This window comes from Desmodus rotundus, chromosome 13 (genome assembly GCF_022682495.2).
Source record: "Desmodus rotundus isolate HL8 chromosome 13, HLdesRot8A.1, whole genome shotgun sequence".
Classification (NCBI taxonomy): Eukaryota; Metazoa; Chordata; class Mammalia; order Chiroptera; family Phyllostomidae; genus Desmodus; species Desmodus rotundus.
The window spans coordinates 20,390,129-20,413,301 of record NC_071399.1 but is presented as its reverse complement, the minus strand read 5'-3'; the positions used below and the strand labels follow the sequence as shown (position 1 = coordinate 20,413,301).

The following is a 23,173-nucleotide window of genomic DNA, read 5'->3' as shown; positions in this document are numbered from 1 at the left end:
CAACTACGAGGCTGATGTGCCCCCCCGGTGAAAATGAGTTTGACACCCCTGAGAGGGTTTATTTCCGGACTCTCTTTTGTTTCACTGATCTGTGTGTCTGTTTTTATGTCAGTACCATGCTTTTTTGATTACTATAACCTTATCATATACTTCAATATCAGATAGCACGATACCTCTAACTTTGTTCTTTCTGAAGATTGCTTTGGCTACTCATGCTCATTTGTAGTTCCATGTAAATTTTAGGATTATTTGTTCTAAATCTGTGAAAAAGGCCATTGAAATTTTGATAGGAATTTTGTTTTATATATAGATTTCTTTGGGTTGTATGAACATTTAAATGAGGTTAGTTCTTCCTATCCATGAGCACAGTTAGCCTTCTAATATTTGTAGGTTTTTTTTCAATTTCTTTCTTTAATGTATTATAGTTTTCCAAGTATACATCATAACTTCTTGGTTAAATTTATTCCTAGGTATTTTATTTTATTGGATGAAATTATACATGAGATTGTTTTAATAATTTCTCATTCTATAGTTTGTCATTGGTATATAAAAATTCAATGATTTCTGAATATTTTGTATTCTACTTTGCTGAGTTCCTTTTTTAGTTCTAAATAGCTTTTTGTTGGAAACTTTAGAGTTCTCTATCTACAGGGTGGAGCAGAATTAAGTTTACAGTTGTTTGCATGTAAAATAGTACACCAATTAATAAGTAATAACACAAAAATAAATCATTTTGCATGCTGACAGCTGCAAACCTACTAGCTCCCACTGTGGATGCTATCATGTCATCTGCAAACAATGACAGTTTTACTTCTTTCCAGTCTGGATGTTTCCACATCTACTTCTTGTCTGGTTGCTGTGGTCAGGACTTCTCATACTAGACTAACAGTGGAGGAAGCGGCTATCCTTGTCTTGTTTCTGATCTCGGCTTCTCACCATTGGATGCGATGTTCCCTGTGGGTCCGTCATAGACGGCCTTTATTTGTTAAGGTATGTGCCCACAGTCCCCACTTTGCTGAGCTTTTTTCTCATAAATGGGTGTTGGATTTTGTCAAATGCTTGTTCTGTATTTATTATGATCATAGGATTTTTTATCCTGCATTTTGTTAGTGTGGTATATCCCGTTAACTGCCTTGTAGATTTTTAATCCACCTTGCATTCTGGGAATAAAGCCCACTTCATCATGTGTAGTATCTTTTTAATGCATTGCTGAGGCAGTTTGCTAATATTCTGTTGAGGATATTTTTCACCTGTGTTCATCAGGGATATTGGCTTAAAATTTCCTATTATTGTTGTAGTGTCTTTGTCTGGGTTTCACATCAGGGTAATGTTTGATCTCCTACAAATGAGTTTCAGAGCTTTCCCTCCTCCATTTTTTTGGAATAGTTTGAGCAGGACGGGTATTAATTCTTCTTTGAATGTTTGGTAAAATTCACTTGTTATGCCTTCTGGTCCAAGACTTTTGTTTGTTGTGAGTTTTTTAATCACAGATTTGATTTTGTTAGGACTTATTGCTATTCAGATATTCTGTTTCTCTCTGAGTCCTGGAAGCTTGTATGTTTCTAGGAACTTACCTACTCCTTCCGGATTGTCCAATGTGTTGGCATATAATTGTTCACAGTGTTTCCTTATAATCCTTTGTAATTCTGTGGAGTGAGTTATTTCTCCTCTTTTGTTTCTCATTTTATTTATCAGGACCCTCCCTCTTTATTCTTGATCAGTCTTGCTAAGGGTTTATCAATTGTATTTACCTTTTCAAAGTACATGCTCTTTGTTTCATTGATCTTTTCTATTTTTTTAGAGTTTATTTTTTCCCCCTTCTGATCTTTATTATTCCCTTCCTTTCCCTTCCTTCTACTCACTTTGGGCTTTTTTTTTTTTTTTTCCCCTGTAGTTCCTTTAAAGTGTAAGGTTAGCCTTGGCTGGTGTGGCTCAGTAGACTGAGCATGGGCCTGCAAACCAAAGGGTTGCCATTTCGATTCCCAGTCAAGGCACATGCCTCGGTTGCAGGCCAGGTCCCCAGTAGGAGATGCATGAGAGGCAACCGCACACTGATGTTTCTCTCTCCTTTTTTTTCTCCCTCCCTTCCCTTCTCTCTAAAAATAAATAAATAAAATCTCTAAAGATATATAAAGTGTAAGGTTAGATTATTCTTTTGGGATTTTTTTTGGTTTATAATATAGTTCGGTGTTGCTAAAAATTTCCCTCTTAAAACTGCTTTGGCTGTGTCCATAAATTTGGGGTCATTGTATTCTCATTTTTGTATGTCTTGAGATATCTTTTGATTTCTTCCTTGACCTTGTTGTTAACCCCATTCATCGTTTAGTAGCATGTTACTTAGCCTCCACGTGTTTGTGTGTTTTTCAGTTTTTTCTTGTGATTGATTTCCAGTTTCCTAACATTATGGTAAGAGCAGATGCTCGGTACGACTACAATCTTCTTAAATTTATTGAGACTTGTTTTGTGTCCTAACATGTGGTCTGTCCTAGAAAATATTCCACAGGCACTTGAAAAGAATGTATATTCTGCTGCTTTGGTATGAAATGATATCAGTTAAAGCCATCTGATCTAGTGGGTCACTTAAGGCCACTGTTTCCTTGTCGATTTGCAATCTGGAAGGTCTACCCACTGGTGCCAGTGGGGTGCTAAGACCCCCTGCTGTGCCCGTATCACTGTCTATCCCTCCCGTTACGTCCATCAAATTTGCTTTGTGTGTTTAGGTGCCCCTATTATGGGGAGTGCATAAATGTTTACAACAGTTATGTCCTCTTGTCGGCTTGACCCCTTTATCATTACATAATGTCCTTCTTTGTCTGTTGCTATAAACTGTTTTAAAGTCTATTTTGTCAGATGTAAATATTGCTACCCCAGCTTTTCATTTCCATTTGTGTGAAACATCTTTTTCCATCCCTTTACTTTTGATCTGGGTATATCTTTCATTCTGAAGTGGGTCTGTTGTAGGCAGCATATACATGGGTCTTGTTTTCTCCTCTGCTCAGCTCCCCTATGTCTTTTAATTGATTCACTTAAACTATTTACATTTCAAGTGATTATAGATAGGTAAGAATTTATTGCTCTTTTATTCTTTTAACTTTGCTTCTCTGGTCTATTTTTTTTGTTTTGTTTTGTGATTCCAATTCTGGGAATATGTTCTAAGAAACCCAAAACACTGATTTGAAAGAATATATGCACCCGTGTCCATTGCAGCATTATTTACAATAGACAAGATTTGGGAGCAGCCCAAGTGCCCATCAGCAGATGAGTGGATAAAAAAGTTGTGGTACATTTACACCTTGGAATACTAATCCACCATAAAAAAAGAAGGAAATGTACTTTTTGTGACAGCACGGATAAACCTGGAGAGTATTATGCTAAGCCAGTCAGAGAAAGATAAGTACCATATAATTTCACTTATATGTGGAATCTAATGAACAAAATAAACTAACAGACAGTTGTCAGAGAAGAGGAGGAATGGGCGGTTTGGTGAAAAGGTGAAGGGATTAAGAAAAAAAAAACAAAACCCAAAAACCTCATAGACACAGACATCAGTATGGTGCCTACCAGAGGGAAAGGGGAAAGCAGTGTAGCAGAAGGGGGTAAAGGGGGAATAAGTGGTAGAATGACGATGGAAGGAAACTTGACTTGGGGTGGTGAACACGATACAGTATGTGTATACAGTTGACATTGTAGAATTGTACATCTGAAGGCTATATAATTTTATTAGCCAATATCACTCCAACAAATTCAATAAAAAACTCGTTCATATAAAGAACACAATTTGCACCTTTTATAAATTCTAATGACAAATATGTTATTTTATTAAATGTACTATAGTAGATACATTAGGAAATGTTTTAACCTAATATCTAAAGTGTCACACTGTCAATAATTTTGCTGGTTATGAAAAATGTATGATTTCTGCCATGGGAATCCCTTTACTAGAAAGCACAGATACACACACCCCAGTTACTGTGTTTACTATGGATGCTAAAAGCTTTGCATGGATTTACTCATTTCCTCCTCAAAAAGAACCTTGTCTTTTAGGCATATTATAACATTTATTTTATAGATAAGTAAATTTAGGCTTACAGTAGTTAAGAAACTTGCTCATAGTATTGCAATCAAAATTCAAACTCAAGTTATCTGATCACAGATCCCTGAGGCTTCAACCTGTCCTTTTCTATGGAATAAATGTTGAATTATGCAGGCCCAGCTCATTCTAGGTTCATGCCCATCTCTAATTTTTCAAACAGAATAACCAGTATGAACGAAGAATTAAAGGGGAAGGCTATTCAACCTTTGCTCTAAACGACAAATCAACACAGGCCTATCCTGGGCCAGCCCTCATGGAAGGCCTACCTCTGTATCTTCCAACAATGCCTAGCTCAGAACCACTGCCCTCCCTGTGCTTTGTAGGCATATATCATTCTACAAAATATTGTTCTTTTCATTGTAGTTGGTTTGCATTCCCACCAACTATCTGGTTCTATGTCTAAAATTTCATTTCCTTAAGAAATGTTTTTAAGTTTTCTGTCTCCAGTTTATATTGTCATGGGGATTGCTTCTTATTTGTCTGTTTAGTTTCCTTGGTTTTTGTTTCATTTTGCTTTGTTTTGGTTGTTTTCTGCTTTAAGTAATGTGATCTGGAAGTAATGTATCCTGCTCTCCAGATGCCCGAATTTAATTTTAAAGGCCTTCCTATTTACAGTGGAAATGTTTCATTTCAATTTTTCTTATAAAATGAATAAAGGTAACAAGATGTGCTTGAGACAAACTTACAGAGATCATGTTTCTGAAGCAGAACACAGCACTTCCTGTGTATTCCACGAAAAGACTGTACGCCAGGTGTAAAAGCACTATTGACATGTGTTGGGGGGAATGGACAGGAAGAGGAAAGAGTGGGTAGAAGAGAGATACAGGATGAACTGTTGCCTTGATTCTATTAGCTGAGAAAGAAATCCTCACCTTGGTTACTCGGTCCTGCCTATTTACACGTGGCACAGACGTATGAGGAAAGAGAAGATGGTGACAGAGGAAAACCTCCTGGATAACAAGACATCCTGTTTCAGAGCAAGTTGGTAAGAAAGGCCACAGATTTTTAATGGCTTAGGAAATACACATAAATCACTGCCCAATGGATGAATCCCCCTTATGTGGAGGAAGGATTATGTTTCGTCTATTTTTTTATTGAAAAGTATTTCTAATTTAAATTTTTTCAGTTGCAGTTGACATACAACGTTGTCTTAGTTTCCGATGTGCGACACAGAGGTTAGACACTTACACAACTTACGAAGGGATCGCCCTGATGGGTCCAGCACCCACCTGACGCCACATGTAGTTATTACAGTATTATTGACTGTATTCCCTATGCTGCACTTGACATTCTGTGACTATTTTATAACTGTCAGTGTGTACTTCTTAATCCCTTAACCTTTTCACCCATTCCCTCAGCCCCTCTCCCGTCTGGCAGCCATCAATTTGTTCTCTGTGTCTAGGAGTCTCTTTCTGTTTTGTTTATTTTGTATTTTAGATTCCACATATAAGTGAAATCATATGGTTTTTGTCCTTCTCTGTCTGGCTTGTTTCACTTAGCTTAATACCCTCTAGGTCCATGTATGTTGTCACAAATGGCAAGGTTACATACTTCAAAATAGCTGAGTAATATCTCATTGTATATATGTACAACATGTTCTTTAACCATTTGTGGATTGAGGGACACTGAAGCTACTTCCATATTTGGCTATCACAAATAATTCTGCGCTGAACAGAGGGAGCAAATATCGTTCTGAATTAGTGTTTTGGGTTTCTTTCGATAAATGGAACAATGCAATTGTTGGATCACATGGTAGTTGCTTTTGGTGGTATTCTGGCTGGAAGACCTACCCATTGATGTCAATGAGGTGTTCAAATCCCCTACTGTGACTGTGCTACTGTTGTTCTCTCCCTTTATGTCCATCAAGACTTACTTTACACATCTAGGCTTTTGATTGCAAACTTTAGTCCATTTATATTTAAAGCAATGAGTGATACACATGTAGTGGTCATTTATTAATTGTTTTCTGATAGTTTTAAGTTGTCTTTTCCTTTCTTACCATTTCGCTGTCTTTTCTTGTACGTTGTTGACTTTCTGTAGTGTTGTGTTTGTATTCTTGTCTCTCTTTCTGCTGTATCTCTTACAGACTGTTGGTTTGTGGTTGCCATGTGCTTCATAGATACCAAGATGTGTTTATAGCAGTCTGTTTTAAGTTGATGGTCCCTCAAGTTCAAACACATTCTAAAATCATTATAGTTTTTACTCACCTCCATCTTTGTGATTGTCATTTTTTACTACTTTGTGTCTCTATATTTATGTGTCTCTCTTAATTTATTGTTGCATTACACATATTCTTCCTACTTTTGCCTTTTAACCTTTATACTGGCTTCATAATTGATCCACAGCTTTTATTATTGTTTTTTTTAATTGTCAGAATTATTTTATTTTCTATCTTTCCTTCTTCAAGAAGTTCCTTTAACATTTCCTATAATACTAGTTTAGTGATGATGAACTCCTTTAGCTTTTATGTGTCTGTGGAACTACTTCTCTCTCCTTCAATTCTAAATGATAGTCTTACTGGGTAGAGTATCCTGATTGTAGGTCCTTGCTTTTCATTGCTTTGAATGTTTCGTGCCAATCCCTTCTGGTCTGCAATGTTTCTGCTGATAAATTAGCTGCAGTCTTATGAGAGCTCCCTTGTTCATGACTTCTATTTTTCTACTTCTGAGATTCCTGTCTTAAACCTTTGGCATTCTGATCATGACATTGCTTGGTATAGGCTTCTTTGGGTTCGTCTTGTCTGAATCTCCCTGCATTTCTTGGATTTGTATGTCTGTTTCCTTTGTCAGGTCAGGGAAGTTTTCGGTCATTGTATCTTTAAATGATTTTTCCATCTCTTGCTCTCTCTTCCCCTTCTGGCACCCCTATCCCCTATGATGCAAATGCTAGTACACTTGATGTTTTCCCAGAGGTCCCTTTACTATCTTCATATTTTAATATTCTTTTTTCATTTTGCTATTCTGATTGGGTGTTTTTCACTAACTCATCTTCCAGATTGCTGATTTGCTTTGATTTGTATTTGCTCTAATGTATTTGCTCTAATACGTTAGAGGGAATCAAATCATCTGCTTTAATTCCCTCTAATGTATTCTTCATTGCAGTTATTGTATTTATTATTTCTGATTTTTTTTTCACAGTTCTGAGTTCCATCTTTTCTTCCCCTACATTCATTGAGCAAACAGAGTTTTGAACTCTGTATCTGGTAGATTGCTCGTCTCAATTTCATTTAGTTATTTTTCTGGAGATGTGTCCTGTCCTTTCATTTGGCATATTCTTTTGTCTCTTCATTCTGCTCAACTCCTGTGGTTGTTCCTCTCCAAGTGTTTGCAAAGTGGCCTCATGTCATAGGTGTTCTGGAGGCCCAGTGGTGCAAACTTTGAGCCGAATGCCCCAGGGGTGTCCCTTATGTGGGTTGTGAGTGTCCACTTGTAGTTGAGCCTTAATCACTGTTGGCACATCATTTGGTGTGGCTGACCCTCAGGCTGATTGGCTGTGAAGGCTGTCTATAACTACAGTGAACAATTTGTTGTGTGGGGTCTGATCCCCTGAAACAGAGGAGTTGCTTTAGAGGGCCTCTGGTGCCAGCCACGTTTGATCTTCAAATGTATCATCCTTGGAACTGGTTGGTGCTCTTGTGAGGTCTCAAACTGGCCACCAGTTGTGTTGGTTCTGGAGCCTTTTGGGAGGGGCTTCATTGAAAGCCAAGTTCAATTGCCATTTGTGCTTGATTTGAGGCCACCTGGTGTGAGCCACAAAATGATCCTCAATTTGTTGCTACTTGTACTGGACTTGGAGGCACATGTGAGAGGCTACGTTGTCAACCGAGGCTGGCCCTAGTTCATTGCCAGGCTTGGGACCCTTTGCTGGGGGAACCACAACATGAACTGAGGCCAGCTGCCAGTAGTTCTGGGACTGTGGTTGATTAGTTGAGGTTCCATTCTAAGCCATCACTGGCCACGGGTTATGCCAGGCTTGGGGCCATCTGAGAGGAGTTACCATGTACGTTGGGAATGATCACCACTTGTACCAGGCTCAGGGGTGCTCAGCACGATGTATACGGTATGCCAAGGCCAGCCACTATTTGTCTGGGGTTTGTGAATCATTGGGAGCTTTTAGGAAAGTTTGTGGCTTGCATCAGTGCAGCCTGCTTGTGTGGAAAAGTTGCTGGAAGAGGCTTTAGCTGGGTGCATGAGTTGGGTGCAGCAGTAATCACCAGGGCAGGGCCAACAGTGTTAACTAGGTCAAGGGAAGGTTTGGATGTGGTGCCTGCTGGCTAGATTCAAAGAAGGAAACGAATGCCTCTGCCGGCACTTCTGTTCCAGGAATGAGCTGCCCTGAGCCCTGCAGCCAGTCATTTTAGTTCCTTTCCATAGGTTCCTGGTGCTTTCGGAGCTACTTCCCCTGCAACTGAGCCTAGAGTGAGTGAGTTTGTAGGCCTCCGTGCAGGCCCCTCAAGAGGAATGCCTTGGGCCCTGGCCTGTGTGGCTCAGTTGGTTGGTGTGCAGGTTCCCAGCCAGGGCACATACCTAGATTGCAGGCTCAATCCCTGGTCAGGGAGTATAGGGGAGGCAACCAACTGATATTTCTCTCTCCCTTTCTCAAATCAGTAAACATTAAAAAAGTTAAAAAGAAAAGAAAGGAAGGCCTTGGACTCTCACAGCAATCAGTGTCATTTAGATGCAATCTGGACAGGTTTTCATATCCAGATGTCAGGTGGGTTCTTTCTGGCACTGGTGCCTCAGGGTGGGGAACTGGGTGAGGGGCTGGGACCCCTCGTTCCTCAAGGGAACCTCCACAGCTATGATACCTCCTTATTTTTAATGTGTGGTGGGGCCTGTCTGTTCCGCATCCCTGCTCCTGCTGTCATTGGAGGAGAGCAGCACTGTGTTTGCCTACTCCATCATCTTGACCGGAAGTCTATCCTTTTATTAACAAGGTATAAAAGCAGAAAAGTCTACAGTGGGTGGGTAACAAAGGGGGGCCATTTTATGGTTATTTGTTGTTTATAGTTATCTTCATTATCTTTATGCTCAATTCCACTCATAGCAGTTGAGTCTGTCTTATCAAATGGCACAAAAGTGAAACTTTTAGCTTTATAAAATTAAAAAGTGGCTTTCACTAAAAGACATGAATATGGAACTATCTCTGCTTTATCTTCTTTTTTAATTAAGCACAGTGGAAAGTTTAGTCATGAGCCACTCCACTCTTGTCTCTTTAAAGCTTGTTACTCACTGATCTTCTTACTGGGTCCCATAATGGCGAAGTGTTTATTGGGTCATGGGGGAGAGATTGTTGCTAAGCTGCTAATGACACCATATGTTCCCAAACCCACATTCTTATTACTCTTGAGGGTGTGCAACACTGTATCCACATTTGCTATGCAGTATACATGAAGGCAGCTCTGAATTAATCAATTGTTTGTTATACAGAAAGTGGTTATTATAAAAAGGGAATGCATAGTACCTACTATGTACTATATATGAAATGAAAATGGGTTTTTAATATTAAAACTACTTGGGAGAATTAGTAAGCAGCAGGGAATTTCATGACAATTTAAGAATGCATTGTGCTAGCATGTTATCTTGCTGAGGCCGTTTTCATTTCTTTACTATATAAATTTTAACCACGCTATAATTAAGCAATTGTGCAATGCAGCTGGTTCTGAAATATGTCTGAAATACGAACTTATCCAACAAAAAGTTTAAGAATGAATCAAATATGATTCCAGACTTTCTGCCTAAAGAAAGAAAATAATGGCTTTTGTTTCAGTAAAGGGACATTCATGGCTATAATCCTGTATACGGAGCAGGCATTCCGTAAACCACTAGCAAAATGGAGAAGTTGTTTCAAATGCACTGAGCTAACTCCAGAATGAAACTTCTTATTTGTTGCCCTAGGAAAGACAAAGAAGGGACTCAGCTCATTACCGTCACGGGTAACAATGAGGTTCTAATGGCCCAAGAGAAAATGCTTACCACGGCAACCTGTACTTTAATGTGGTTACAGGCTCACCTTTTCAGGCGCTTCCTGTAGGTCATTTAAGTAGATCATTCAACAGACAATGTTGTGTTGATTATTAAATGTAGCTTGGGGTTGTTTAGTTGGACCTGCTCTTGTCCTTGATGTGGTTTCCAAACTGTCAATTCAGACTTTTCTTATCCATGTATCCATCAGAAACGAAAACACGTCCCCATTGAACTGTTACCTCAGTTTTTGAGCGAACAGTGTTGCACTGACCTATCTTACAACTTGACCAGAAGGACGGATTAAGTATTAGGCAGTTCGGCCTTTAAGGTTGCCTCTCTCTCTCAGGGCCCTGTGGGATTCCTCTGGCCTCGGTCTCACTGCCCAGGAAGGCACTGATCCCCTCTGAGGCAGATACATTTAATCTTCTCAAGCCAAAGCCCTTAGTTTTATATCTGCTGGAATAAAGGAAGAGGGAGCAGGCTTTTCTTATTTCACAGGATCAGACTGAATACCCTGCCGTTTTCACCCTTCCGTTCCTGTCAATGAGGTGTGCGCATGCTGTTTATCTCTGCTGTGGTCCTCAGAGCATAGGAGCAGGTAAATTCAGCTAGTAGAAAGGACAACAGTCAAAACCCCCACCTGATTCTGGTGTTTAAGTTTAGAATTTGTGGATCCACACAAGTTCTTGATTCTCAACATAATTATCTTTCTGGAAAAGAAATGTTTTATCAAAAAGGCACTGGAGGCTTAGCTATGCTTTCAGTTGTGATCCTTTTACTAACTGCTATTGGCAAAAATTGCCTACTCTTACCCCAGTCTTGGGGCATTTAATTTCGTGATAAGGACATTTAGGCATGGCCACCTGTGATGCCTTAACACTAAGGTTTTGTGCTCCAGCCACAGCTGACCAAGCAACAATCACACCCAAATATTAAAGTGATCATTCAGAGCCGGCAGCTCCATCTCTAGGAGACACGCGGCCCTCAGGGACAGCGAACACAATCCAGATGCCCTGTTGAAAGCTAACTAAAATCAAAGAATAATAGGTCCTCCAAGAGAAGTTGGGAATTGAGGAATTGCTTTAGGGTCTTGTTTGGCATAGATGAAAAAAACGGGATGAAGGCAATTCCCAAATGTAACATGACCCAGATCCTTCACGAAGCCACTGCTCCATAAAGCTGTTGCCAAATGCTCTTTTAATGAAACCCAGCCTTCGCTGGCTCTCTCTCCAGAGAGCACAGCCAGTTACTCGAAGGGCATTCGAACAGAGTACCAGCAGGAAGTGCAGAGCGGTACCGCCATCTTTTAACCAGAACGCAGGAAGCAGTGAACAGCAGAGATGGCAACATGTTCTTCCTTTTGACTGAACTGGGGGCCACTCTGCCTAAAGGGCAGAATAAATCTTGGTGTTGGAGTCTTGTAAACACGCCCCTTCCCCAAAGACATATAGATGTATTTCCTACATTTCTAGGACTTCTTAGTTGGTAGTCATCAAGATTCCTCATCATGTTTGACAGACATACTGATATGCATACTACGGAGACAAAGAATGCCAGAAAAACATGCTTCCTTAGAAAAGGGCTACCAGAATGAGTACACTGAATAAAAAGGGAAGGCTCACAGAGCATTCTAAACTCATATATCCGATGCCGAATATATTCCAAAACTCATTGTCTTCCTGGCTATATTATTTCCACCATGGAATACCCCTTCAACTATGCATGTGTGACAGAAACCATGCATGGCCAGTGTCCACAGGAACTGCTTACAGTGGCTGCCTGAACTGCGGCATGACTGGCTCTGGGAAGGAAATAAACTTTGGAACCTCACAAGCACACATGTGATGCTAATTTTATGTGTCAACGTGTCTGAGGAGGGGAGGGGGGGAGGGAAAGGGAGACAGAGGGTTATAGGGAGAGAGGAAGGGGGAGGATAAGGGGGAGAGAGGGAAAGAGGGAGAAAGAGAGAGAGGGATAGATGGAGAGGGGCAGATGGGAGAGAGGAGGAGAGGGAGGCAGGGGGGAGGGACACAAGGAGAGGGAGGGACAGGTAGAGGGAAGCAGGGGGAGAGGGGTAGAGAGGTAGAGGGGGTGGGTGGAGGAGAGAGGGATGGGGAGGGAGAGGGGTAGAGACGGAGGCAGAGGGGGAGGGAGATGGGGGAGAGGGAGAGTGGGGAGGGAGGGGCCCAGATAACTGGGGGAACATTCTGTGTGTTTCTTCTTTTTTTTTCTCTCTCTCCCTCCCCCCTGCTCCTCCTCCCTCCTTCTATCCCTCTCACTCCCTCTCCTTCCCTATCTCTCTCCCTCTATCTCCCCTCCTATCCCTCCCTCTGTCTCCATCCCCCACTCCTCTTCTCCCTCTCCACCTCTCCCTTTCCCTCTCCCCTTCCCCCTTCCCCTCCCCCCTGGTTATCTGTCTCCTTCCCCCTCCCTCCCCCTCCTCTAGCCCTCTCCCTCTCCTTCTCTCTGCCTATCCCCCATCCCTCCTTCCCCCTCTCTCTCCCTCCTCCTCTTTCCCTCTTCCTTTCACTACCCCTCCCCCCTCTTTCTCCCACCCTATCTCTTGCCCTGTCTCTCCCTCCCTCTCCTCCTCCCCCTCCTCTCTATCCATCTCTCCTTCTCCAGCTCTCCCAATCTATCCCTCCCTCTATTCCTTTCCCTCTCCTTCTATCTCCCCCTCCCTGTCTCTGTCCCCTCGTCCCCCTTTCCCTATCACTCTCCCTCCCTACATCTCTCCCCCTCTAGCCCTCTCTCTTTTCTCTATTCTCTAGTCCTTTCCCCCTCTCCTCTCCCCTCTCTCTCCATCCCCCCTCTATCCCTCTTTCTCATTCCCTCCTCCCTCCTTCCCCCTTCCCCTCTATCCCTCCCACCCCTCTTTTTTTTCCATTACCATTTAGCCCCCTTACACCCCCCTCCCCTCAGCAATCACTGCACTGTTGTCCTTGTCCAGGAGTCCTTTTTGCTAAATCCCTCCATCCCCTAACCTGGGCCCCCACTAGCTGTCATCCTGCTCTCTTATCTATGAGCCTGTGAGGGTGTTTTCAAGAGAAAAGCAGATTGCCCTTCATAATCACCTCCAGGGGCCTGATCCTTCTCAAGTAATAGAGGATTCTCCTGCCTGCCAGTCTTTGAAGTGCGGCATTGGCTCAGCAGACTGTGGACTTGCCCAATTCCACAATCATGTGAGCTTATTCCTTATAATCAGTTTCCTCTGTCAGTGTATCTGTGTGTCTCCTATATCTTATAGATGTGTCCTGCTGCAGGGGTCCCTAGCTCCTGGGCCCTGACCCCTACCAGTAGGCAGCCTGTTAGGAACCCGGCCGCCCTCCTGCAGGGAAACTCCCTGAACTCTGCCTCCTGTCTCCCACCTCGTCCCTGGAAAAACCTGTCCCTGGTGCCAAAATGGTTGGGGCCACTGTCCTACCAGTTACCTTTCTCTGGGTGACCTGACAAACACACCATCTCAAATTTGGGAGTTGCGATCTGGGCTGTCCAATACGCTCTCAGTGCTGTTAATTCCTTCCATTGCTAAACTACTTAATCAGCTGACAAATGCCAATAAATAATATTCATGTATGTGATAACACTTCCTTCTTACCTGAGGGCCAACCATTGTCTGTCTTCAACTGTAACTGGAAGACTAAGTATTAGTCAGCTTAGTAATAATACAAAGTTGAAGCCTCATAGCTGCAGGTTTCTTTCCTCAAGTGCAAGCCTACCCGGTGGTTGATGGGAAGGTTATTTCTGTGATTACCTACAATTCAGTCGGTAACGAAATGCTTATGTTGTCGATGCCTCTTTAGAAGACTTAGGAGTGTCACAGTCCTCATTGTATCAATTAAAATGAGGCTGTGTGTTAAAAAAACTAATCACACTTCCAAGGTATATTTCAAAAATATCTGGGGATAGTCCAGAGTAGTCAGAAATACATCTCCTTAAACCTCTTGCTGCTCAGTTTGCATTAGGTTTCCTTGCACTTTGGAAGGGCGGAGGCATTTGGAGGAAAGCAAATGGTTGAAATGTACTCATTAGAGTGCATGGCCCTTTAATCACTGAGACTAATCGCTGAGACTGATGCTACATTGCATTTTATTACAGCCCCGTGTGTTGTATCTGACACATGCAGGTACTCACTTCTACGTGCAAAAAAATAGGGCACTATGTGCTATTTAGTCAGCGCTCGTTGTTTAAATGTATTGTTAAAATGTACATGTATTTTAACCAATGTATTAACCATATAGGCTTTAAAAATGCAACAGCATGTTTGAATGTGCTTGCTTTCAAAAGTGGCCCGTTGTGTTGATGTAGAAAAATAAATCCAACATATATTTTCTGCATTCTGCCATCTTCCAAGAAAAGCCACTTAGCTCTATGCCCTGAATGTCTTGCTTTTTTAATGACCTAAGCGAAATCAGCATACCTTAGCTCAATGAGCGGGTGGGTGAAGAACGGGTTCCCATTGACCGAGCGCCTACTCTGCGCCATGAAACAGTCAAGTACATTCTCTTACCATTTGGTCTTCACAGTAACCAAAAATAGGTACCATGTGGGGACTTCCAGTCTGAGAGTTAAGCGACTTATCTGGGGTCACAAAGCTCATAAGGGACAGCACCAAATTAAAACCTGTCTCTACGCGACTACTTGATCCTCCTATACTTTCTTCCTCTGGCAGGGGCAGAATCGTTTGGAGATAGAATAGTGTCATCTCAGGAACAAAGGCTCAGGAGTCTTCAAATGAACGTTCTATTTCTTGCTCTGCCAAACCAACTGGCCACAAAGCCACCCACCTCCTCAGGTGTCCTATTTCCACCCCCATTGTGAGCTAATAGTCACAACACATGCCCCTGCCACATAAACACGGTCTCCGGAGAGGACAGAAGGCTTCACCATGCTGTAACACTACCGGGGGAAACACGGACATCGTGATCAGTCTCAGAATTTCACCAAACTTAAAAATGGAGGCCCCTGAAAGAAAAGCATTGCCAAGCTAAAGTCTAAAATGTCTTCCTACATCATTTCTCTTAACACCTTATCTGGTTAATAATAAGTGTATGCATTTATAAACTCAGTGATAAAATATGTAAAATAACCCATGTGTACTAAAAAATGTATTCGTCCACTTTTCTACACTTTTTACCCATTTTCTTTTTGCCCGTGGAGATTGGCTAAATGCGTCAGAAAAAGCACAAAGTGATAATTATGATGCTTCTGTTCATATTTCGCATGGACACTGAAGATGTTCACCAGGGTGTTACCTAGAATGCAGAGACCATCTGTGCAGTTTTCGGATTCCTGGCTTAGGCCTTCGCAGAACTTGCCCCCGTTTCTCGGGGGCGGCGCCGTGCACTCCCGGATCCGCAAATGCTCACACTCCGGACTGCAGACTGACCATTCGCTCCACACTTCCCAGCTGCCGTCCACTTCGGAGGGAAACAAAAGGAACCGTCGTCAGAACGAGTGAGGCAGCTGTCAGGAGACTCACCCCAGGACCGCTGTTCTTACAGCTGGATTTTAAACCAATAACCACCACAAAAACAAAATAACGGACTCATTTATCTTCTCTCCATGGTTTCTTTCCTAAAAAGATAGGCTAGCAAAAGCAGTGATATAATTCTCTGGCCATTTCAGGATGAGATGAGTGATTGAATTTAGGCAAGGATTCGAATTACTGGGGCCCTTGTGTTGGCTAATAATGTCATTATCCTTCCTTCCCCTGTCTTTCATGCCCAAGTGAATCTCAGACGGACAGATAAACAATGTGCAGTAACCAGCGGTAATCCCCGCTTCCTTGGGTGTTGACAGGTTAGAGCAGAGAGCAGAATGAACTATCTTTAAGTCCTAAAAGCCCCTCAACAGCAAAATGTTAAACCCATATATATTGATAGCATTAAACTAAAACAGGTCAGTCAAACCCCAAGATACCAAGACTTACATAAATAGAATTTCTTGGGTCATAAATTGCTGCTCCATGTAGAAATGAACAAACTGAACTCCACTAAAAATCAGCCCTAGAGATTGTGGCAGCTGTTGGAGGCAATTGTTCCACTACCTCCTAGGAATAGTCCAACTACACTTATGTGGGTTAAGAAACTGCAGTTTTTAATCTAGAGCAATTAGGAATAGGGTACCAAAAAAAAATTGATCTTAAAGCAAAATGTCTGAGTCCCTGTCTGTACGTTTATTGTCTGAGCAACCCAGAGAAAGTCACCGAGCCTATTTCTGTAACTGGGGATAAAAAACCCCAAAAAAACCTCACAACACAGGATTAAATGACATTACATATATAAGAGCATCCTGCACAGTATCTGGCACATAGTAAGCACTCAATAAATGCTTATTGAGTATAAGTTCAAACTGAAACTCCAAGAAGAGACCGCAGGCGAGAGTTTCACCTTAGCTTTGAGTGGAACTCGATTTGAAATTTTAGACGCGAGGCTCCAGGACGGTGTCCTTGGAGTTAATGTTTCATAATGCCTGTGAGACCCAGGATCAGTTCATTTCTCAGTGGGAGGATATGCTTTCCATAAAGAAAGTCATCTTCCATCTTCTCTATTTCTCACTCTGTGAATTGGGTTAGAGCCAGTACGAGATGAACAGAATAACTTACAAAAGCCGTATTTGGCAAAGGAAGCCCCTCTCTATTCAGAAAGCAAGGCAAGCGCAGCCACATGTAAAACTGCTGTGATGCTGTATAATCCCTGCCATTTGTATCGTAAATAAATACAAAGCGAAAACTGGTAAGGTTAGTTGATTGGTAACTGCTAATAAGGGGTCAAATTTTTGGTACCTGTTTTGTTCTTACAGAAACTCAATCTCTGCAGCTATTACACAAACGAATGCCACAAAACGGAGAACCCAGGGAGAGAAGGGCATGGCTTGGCCCAACCAAACACCGGTGGTATGAAAAATCTTCAAAGCCTTTGGCTTATTGATGGTGAGTATCCAAGGTCATTTGAGTATTAAAAAATATATATTATACATGCCCCCAAACAGAGGTATTTCACCCATGTTCTTGCTATTGCTCTCTACATCAGCCCTCTGGACGGACACTCCACTCTCTAAGCACGTGGAAGAGGGCCGCTTTGGGAAAGAAGGTTACACCGCATGCCTCACACCAGCTTAAGAGTGTTGGTGGCTCAGAAGGGAAAAGGGAATCTGTGTATATCTCACCCGGACAAAGAGAAGTGCAGGTAATTTTCTGCACTGACATGCCCTCACAAAAGGCCCCACCATTGAGAGGAGCTGGGTTGGTACAGGTCCGGGAACGTTTCTGCCATCCTCTACCACAGCGAACATTGCAGGCTGACCACTCTGTCCAGGAAGACCAGCCTCCATTCACTGAGAGAGAAAATGGGGAGGGGAGAAAAAAAGGAGAGAGGTTTTTACTGATTGCTTACTATGTGCAAGCCACTGTGCCAGGTGTTGTGAGTTAGGCGTCCCGGGACCAAGAGACCCTGTGGAACCACACTGGCCGCTCCATCATGAGGTGAGCCACACAGGACATACCTCATCTCTGCCCCTCAGTCTACTCATCTGCTATAAGGAGGGACACAGATAATTTTCTTTGGTTGGAAATTATGAAAAAGAAAGAACTCATCAACATATCTCTAAAGCACTTGAAAATCCAGACTATAAGGAGAATATAACAGCATTTGAATTTCCGTTACTTTAAGTGCTTCAAAAATAAGTCCCAGGGCTCTTCTACTGTAGAGGGGAATGCCTTTACTTAAATAGCTGGGAATTGCATTTTTTCAATAACTGAGATATTCAGCAAATAGTAGTGTTTGTTTTTGGTGGATTTTGTATGCCAGGAGAAAAACTTCCGGCAGCAGGCCTGGGAGAATGAGGGAGGGGAGCAGAAGTTGCCTGCCTCGGTTCTTTTCAAATATAAACACAATGGGAGAAAATAAACAACTTCTAAAATTATTTTTTAAAACAGTGAGACTGGAAATCTCACTGACTACCTCCCAGAAGCCCAATACTGGATGGAAGAGCACACGTTTGTGGGAACAGAAATGCATTCTCCCCCACCAAATGGGAGAGGCAGGACAGAGCCCGGCAGTGCATGGGCCCCCGTGACTTCTCGGCTCCGAAAGTTAAAATGTTAATGAAACACACATCCCTCTACTTCTCTGCCTTCTGCACGCCATAGCCATTCCTGGCCTTTGGGCTGGTCTTACCATAAACTACCACGGTGGCCGACAGGCTCCTCCTCTTGGCCACGATGTTGGCAGCCATGCAGGTGTAGTTCCCCGAGTCGGAGAGCCGCGCCTGCCTGATGATCAGGTTGTGGTCCGCCCTCGTGTCGATGTTCTCGTCTTGCTCCGAGTCGATGGGCTCCTCGTTTTTCAGCCATTCCACCTGTGAGGAGAAAGGGACGTGAGCTCTGCAGGTCACTAAAAAAACACACACAGAGTTTTTTGGAATTGGAAGGTGGGTCATTTTGGTGTGTGGAGGAGAAGGCCACAGCAACGATTTTTTCCTCTTTATTCTATGTCCTGCCCCTTCTACTTAGTAAGTTTGGCATATTCAGGAAATGAATGCTCAAGTTAATAAATTGGAAGCAGGAAAAGGACATAAATACCCTATTGACTTTGACCCATTTTCTAAAAATGCTGCGGAAGAGAGAAAAGAGGTGACTGCAATTAGGTCATTTTATTACAAATCTGATGATGGCGGCGATGTTTCGGGAACTAGTGCAAAAGGGAGCCCAGAAGAGCAACGCAGACACAGAACTTGTACTTTGCGCTGAGAGGGTATCAGCTATTAGACACGGTTCAAGTCACTGTGTTTGAATTGAAACACATTTTAATAAAGGTGTGATAATGTATACGAGTCAATGCAATATATATTTGGGTAATCACAGCCACATCGATTCAAATCTCAGTGTTCCCTGACTTGGGGTATACAGTTCTTCGGTGATCACTTACGTCACTCCATCAATGCCTGAATGGATGTTTAGACGCCCGACACATTTAGGGCCCACACTTTCTTCTGGAGAAATTTCCCTCTCACATCCTCTGAGTGTGGGCTAGTACCATTTTGGATTTGTTTTTTTCTAGTTTGCTCCTTGAGAACCTATTTTCGTCTTCCAGTTCCACCCTACTCCTATCCTTGGTTCAAACTTCTCATTCCCTTGGACAGCTGAAGAAGACACAGATGGAATATTCTGCTCCACAGGATCCTCATCCTCCCCCACCAGCTGGGGTGCACCACCCTCGCCGCCCCGATCACACCAGGCAGGCCAGGCTTCCCCTGAGCTACCTGCTCTCCTTCCTCATTTTGTCCCCTGCTTCCGCATCTAAACAACATCTCCACTCTCTCTTGCCCTCCTGGTAGCTCTGGACCGATTTCTGGTCTGACAATAACCATTTAGCTCTGGTTACCAGCATTACGTTATACACGGAGACCTAACCCAGAAAGCGGGCAGTGACTACCCCAAAGAGACCTCACACAGAAGCCGCATCGGTCATTGAAAACTGATTTTAGAATATGCCCCATTTCATGCTTATATCTAAAGAATTCTAATTTAGCATCGACAAACAAGTGGCATCTGTTATATCGCAGTTTGGTGTAAGAAAGATTTGTTGGTTTCATTAAAACGGATTGACTTATCCGGAGAAACCCATAGTCACTTTTTATTATGTTACTTTCCTCAAGTGCCACCATGTCAATGAGAGTTTAGAGTCCCCAAAGTCACCACCACCCCAGATCTACCCTAGAAAAGGGCTGCTTTAGAAAAGAAAATGATAGCAAATAGCCAAAGGAGGAGCTCTGAGAACTGCTTTAAAACATCAAGACAGCTGAAAAAGCCAGGCCATGAGGTAGAGAAGCCAGTTCACCAGGGACCCCTGCTGGGGTCACCAGGGTCCAGGCTGGAGGTGTGGGAACCACAGATGACCCAGAGCTCTGCTAGAGAAAGCAGGACAGTGCAACCACGTTTAAATCACATGTGGCTGCCTGCCTGTGACAAAATGTCCTCCGCTCCTCGCTAATGCTGCGTGCCTCCCAGCTGTTCACTTACCCCTCTGACACATATCCCAATGCTTATTGAGCTTGTCCTCCGAGGTGGGTAAAGCAAGATCAACAAAACCAGCAGTTTCTTCTTTCATGAATTTTATATTTAACAGGTACAATTAAATGCACATCGCCCCAAGAAAATAAAAGCCGGGAGTAACTGTCAACGATTTCTGAGATAAAACTCTCCCTTAAAGCCAATAGGACAGGATTTTTTCAAAGAATGAATCGGCCGGCTCAAAGTAGGGCTGGAGAGCTTTGTTCCACCCCACTCTGCCCGACTCCAAAATTCAGAGCCTAAATCGCCTGGTTTTCTGATTGATTCCCTACTCCTGAGATTTGCAGCACTTAGAAAGCTGCTCCCTTGTGTCCACACCTCTGTCATCTTTTTTCCACACTTCCCCTCAAACAGCCGGGCAGGAAGTCAGGAAAGTGTGGCTCTGGACTGTAAGTAAATTACTCCCAGTGAGTTAACTAGCCAAGAAAAAGCCCCTCGGCCGCTGTCTCTGGAGACAGAAACCAAGGAAGTCCCAGCTCCCGGAAATCAAAGCTTTCCTGATCAAGTCGCGCGCATGACTATCTATCACTGTGCAACTAATAAAAATAATACTGAATGTAAACTGTAAGTGAAAAATAAAATTAAAAATAAAAATCTTAGTCCAGAGGATATTAGAGCCACAACCATTAAGTAGGGGTTTGGCTTCAAATTGAAAACTTATATAAAAACAATCATGTACACAATTAAGTGGTGAAAAAACTAAGAAAATATTTGTCACAAATTTGATAAATATTATAATGATCTGAGGAATAATCTTATTATTTTAATAGTTCAAAAATCAGTATATATATTTATTTAAATCCCATTCTAGGTAATAGGGCATAATGATAAATTAACAATATAATGGGTTTTTCCCTATCAAAATAGCAAAGATTAACATCATACACATACGTATACATACAGTTTTTATTTTTGTGGTTGGTTTCATTTTTGCTGAGAGTGCAGGGCATAGGATGTCACCTCTATTGCTGCGCTACTACTGTTTCGTCTCTCGGATGTCAGTAGTAATTGCCTCTTTAGGAACTGGGCTGCCTGCTGCTTCCATTGTTGCCTCTACAGTTGATTTTCCACAGAGATCAGATCACATGACTTTCTAGCTTGAAATCTTTGAATGGTCTCAAATCCCACTTAGACCAAAATTGCAGTCCTTCCCAAGGCTATCAGCGTACTTCTGTGGTCTAGTTCCCTATCAGTCCTCTACCTCAGATCCTCGAAGTAACCCGGCTCACTCCACTGCAGCCTAACAGACTCCGTCCTGTGCCATGCAGGCCCGGTGCAAGTTCCAGCCTCAGGGCCTGAGACACCTGCTGCTCCTCTGCCCACAAGGCCTTCCCCCACAGGTGTCTCCATGGCTCAACTCCACGTTTCATTTGGATCTGAGGTCATATGTCACCTCCTCAGAGCGGTCTTGTCAAACAACACTTTCTAATACAGCAAGTTTCACTTCCCTTCACTCCCCCATCCTACCCTAATTTTTACCTAGTACTTATCACCATCTGGTAGTCTTAAAGACAGTAATGCCTTTTGTTCATGTAATTATGATCTCTGGAATTTACCCCCCCCCCCCAAAGTGTTAGGGCAACAAACAAAAACTCAACCACAATAAATTATTTTTGGTAAAAAGAAAGAAAAAAGAAAAATTATGCCAAAGCTACATGCGTGCAAATAATAGAGCTTTGTTTAGGTACAGAGGGAACTCAGTTCTCGAACTTGATTTGTTCCAGAAAACTGCTCCAGAGAGATTTGTTTGAAAACTGAATCTTTTTTGTCACCTGAGAGACGTGTGACTGTTCATAGAGGTATCAGTGTGGAGGGTTGTTGGGTCAAGAATCAAGACCCAACCGCTGTGTGACAACAGAGGCATGCTTTCCAGGAGCAACTTGGCTGAGAACTGAATTGTTCAAGAACAAAGATGCACAAGAGCCAAGGTTTGACTGTAAGTGGTGAATTAACAATATGATTTAGTACTAAATAGGCATTAAAAGTCATGATTTCCACTAGTGAAAACAGAAAACGCTCATAATACAGGAAAATTCAAATGCAAGTGTCTATGATTAGTGGTATAAACTTATAAAACAAAAAAATTTGTATATATGCTTTAAAAAAGGAAAAATGATTGGAAGGAAACATGTTTACAAAGGTTTTAAGAGAAGAATAGGGTAACTTCTTCCTGTTGGTTAATTTTGGCACCTTCAAGGAAAAGCTCTTTAGTAATCTGAGAAAAAAATCACTTTATTTTAAAAATATCTCTTTTCTTCTTCATGTAGCACAATCATTTTCAAATTTATATTTTGCCATAAAATGTTTCCTAGAATTAGTTTATCTGAAGTCCAAAATGGAAAAACGGATTAACAAGGAAAGACCTTATGACTGATGCAGAAGTGAGGGTATCAGAGCCACAGAAGCCTAAACTGAGTAAGATACCACAGAAAAAGACCAAGTTTGCATAATCCGGGGGAGATCCTTCCCCTTCTGTGTCGATCATGCCCTGTGGAGCTGTCCAGGGCACAACTCCTGCCATCACATAAGTTGTCCCTGCCATCCAATCTACCCCCCTACACACCCACATGCACTATGGACATACACAGTGGTCTGCTGCTGGGTCTCCCCCATCACAGCTTGAAAAGCACTGATATAGGATGAATGAGGACTCACAGACACACATTCTGGTCTACTTGGGGTGTATGGTGTCATGACCAAGGCCCATCAATCCACTTACATCTACAAACAGTCCTCACATTAGCAGACTCCTAAACAAGGGGCTGTTTTTATTTGTAACCTAATCGTTTATCCATTTAACTGATGGCAGGGTCTTTATGAGGAAATCAGGTTGATATTTTCTGGGCTTATAAAAGTGACAAATTGCTCTTGGATTTATGCTTTTGTCACTTAGAGAAATTTTAAAACATTTTTGATGAGCTAAGTGCTGCTAATGTAGACCAGTTTAATAAATAAGGTAGGAAAAACATTCCCGACGCCAGCCGTGGCAAACTCAAATGGTCCTGGGGGCCAGGGAGGTAACATAAATTACCGATGTGG

General features: G+C 42.3%; 1 protein-coding gene across 2 annotated transcripts in view; it reads right to left on the bottom strand.

The window, feature by feature from the left end:
* The window catches only part of UNC5D (unc-5 netrin receptor D), a 479,860-nt gene that overhangs the window by 91,167 nt on the left and 365,520 nt on the right, over positions 1–23,173 (bottom strand). The window contains exons 5-7 of one of the 2 annotated variants that reach the window (XM_053916817.2): positions 18,240–18,420; positions 17,230–17,397; positions 15,315–15,479 (exon numbers count right to left, since the gene is read on the bottom strand). In XM_053916817.2, the coding sequence (XP_053772792.1) occupies positions 15,315–15,479; positions 17,230–17,397; positions 18,240–18,420 (514 nt within the window). The remainder of the gene's footprint in view (positions 1–15,314; positions 15,480–17,229; positions 17,398–18,239; positions 18,421–23,173) is intronic. The other variant, XM_053916818.2, reaches the window with a different exon arrangement.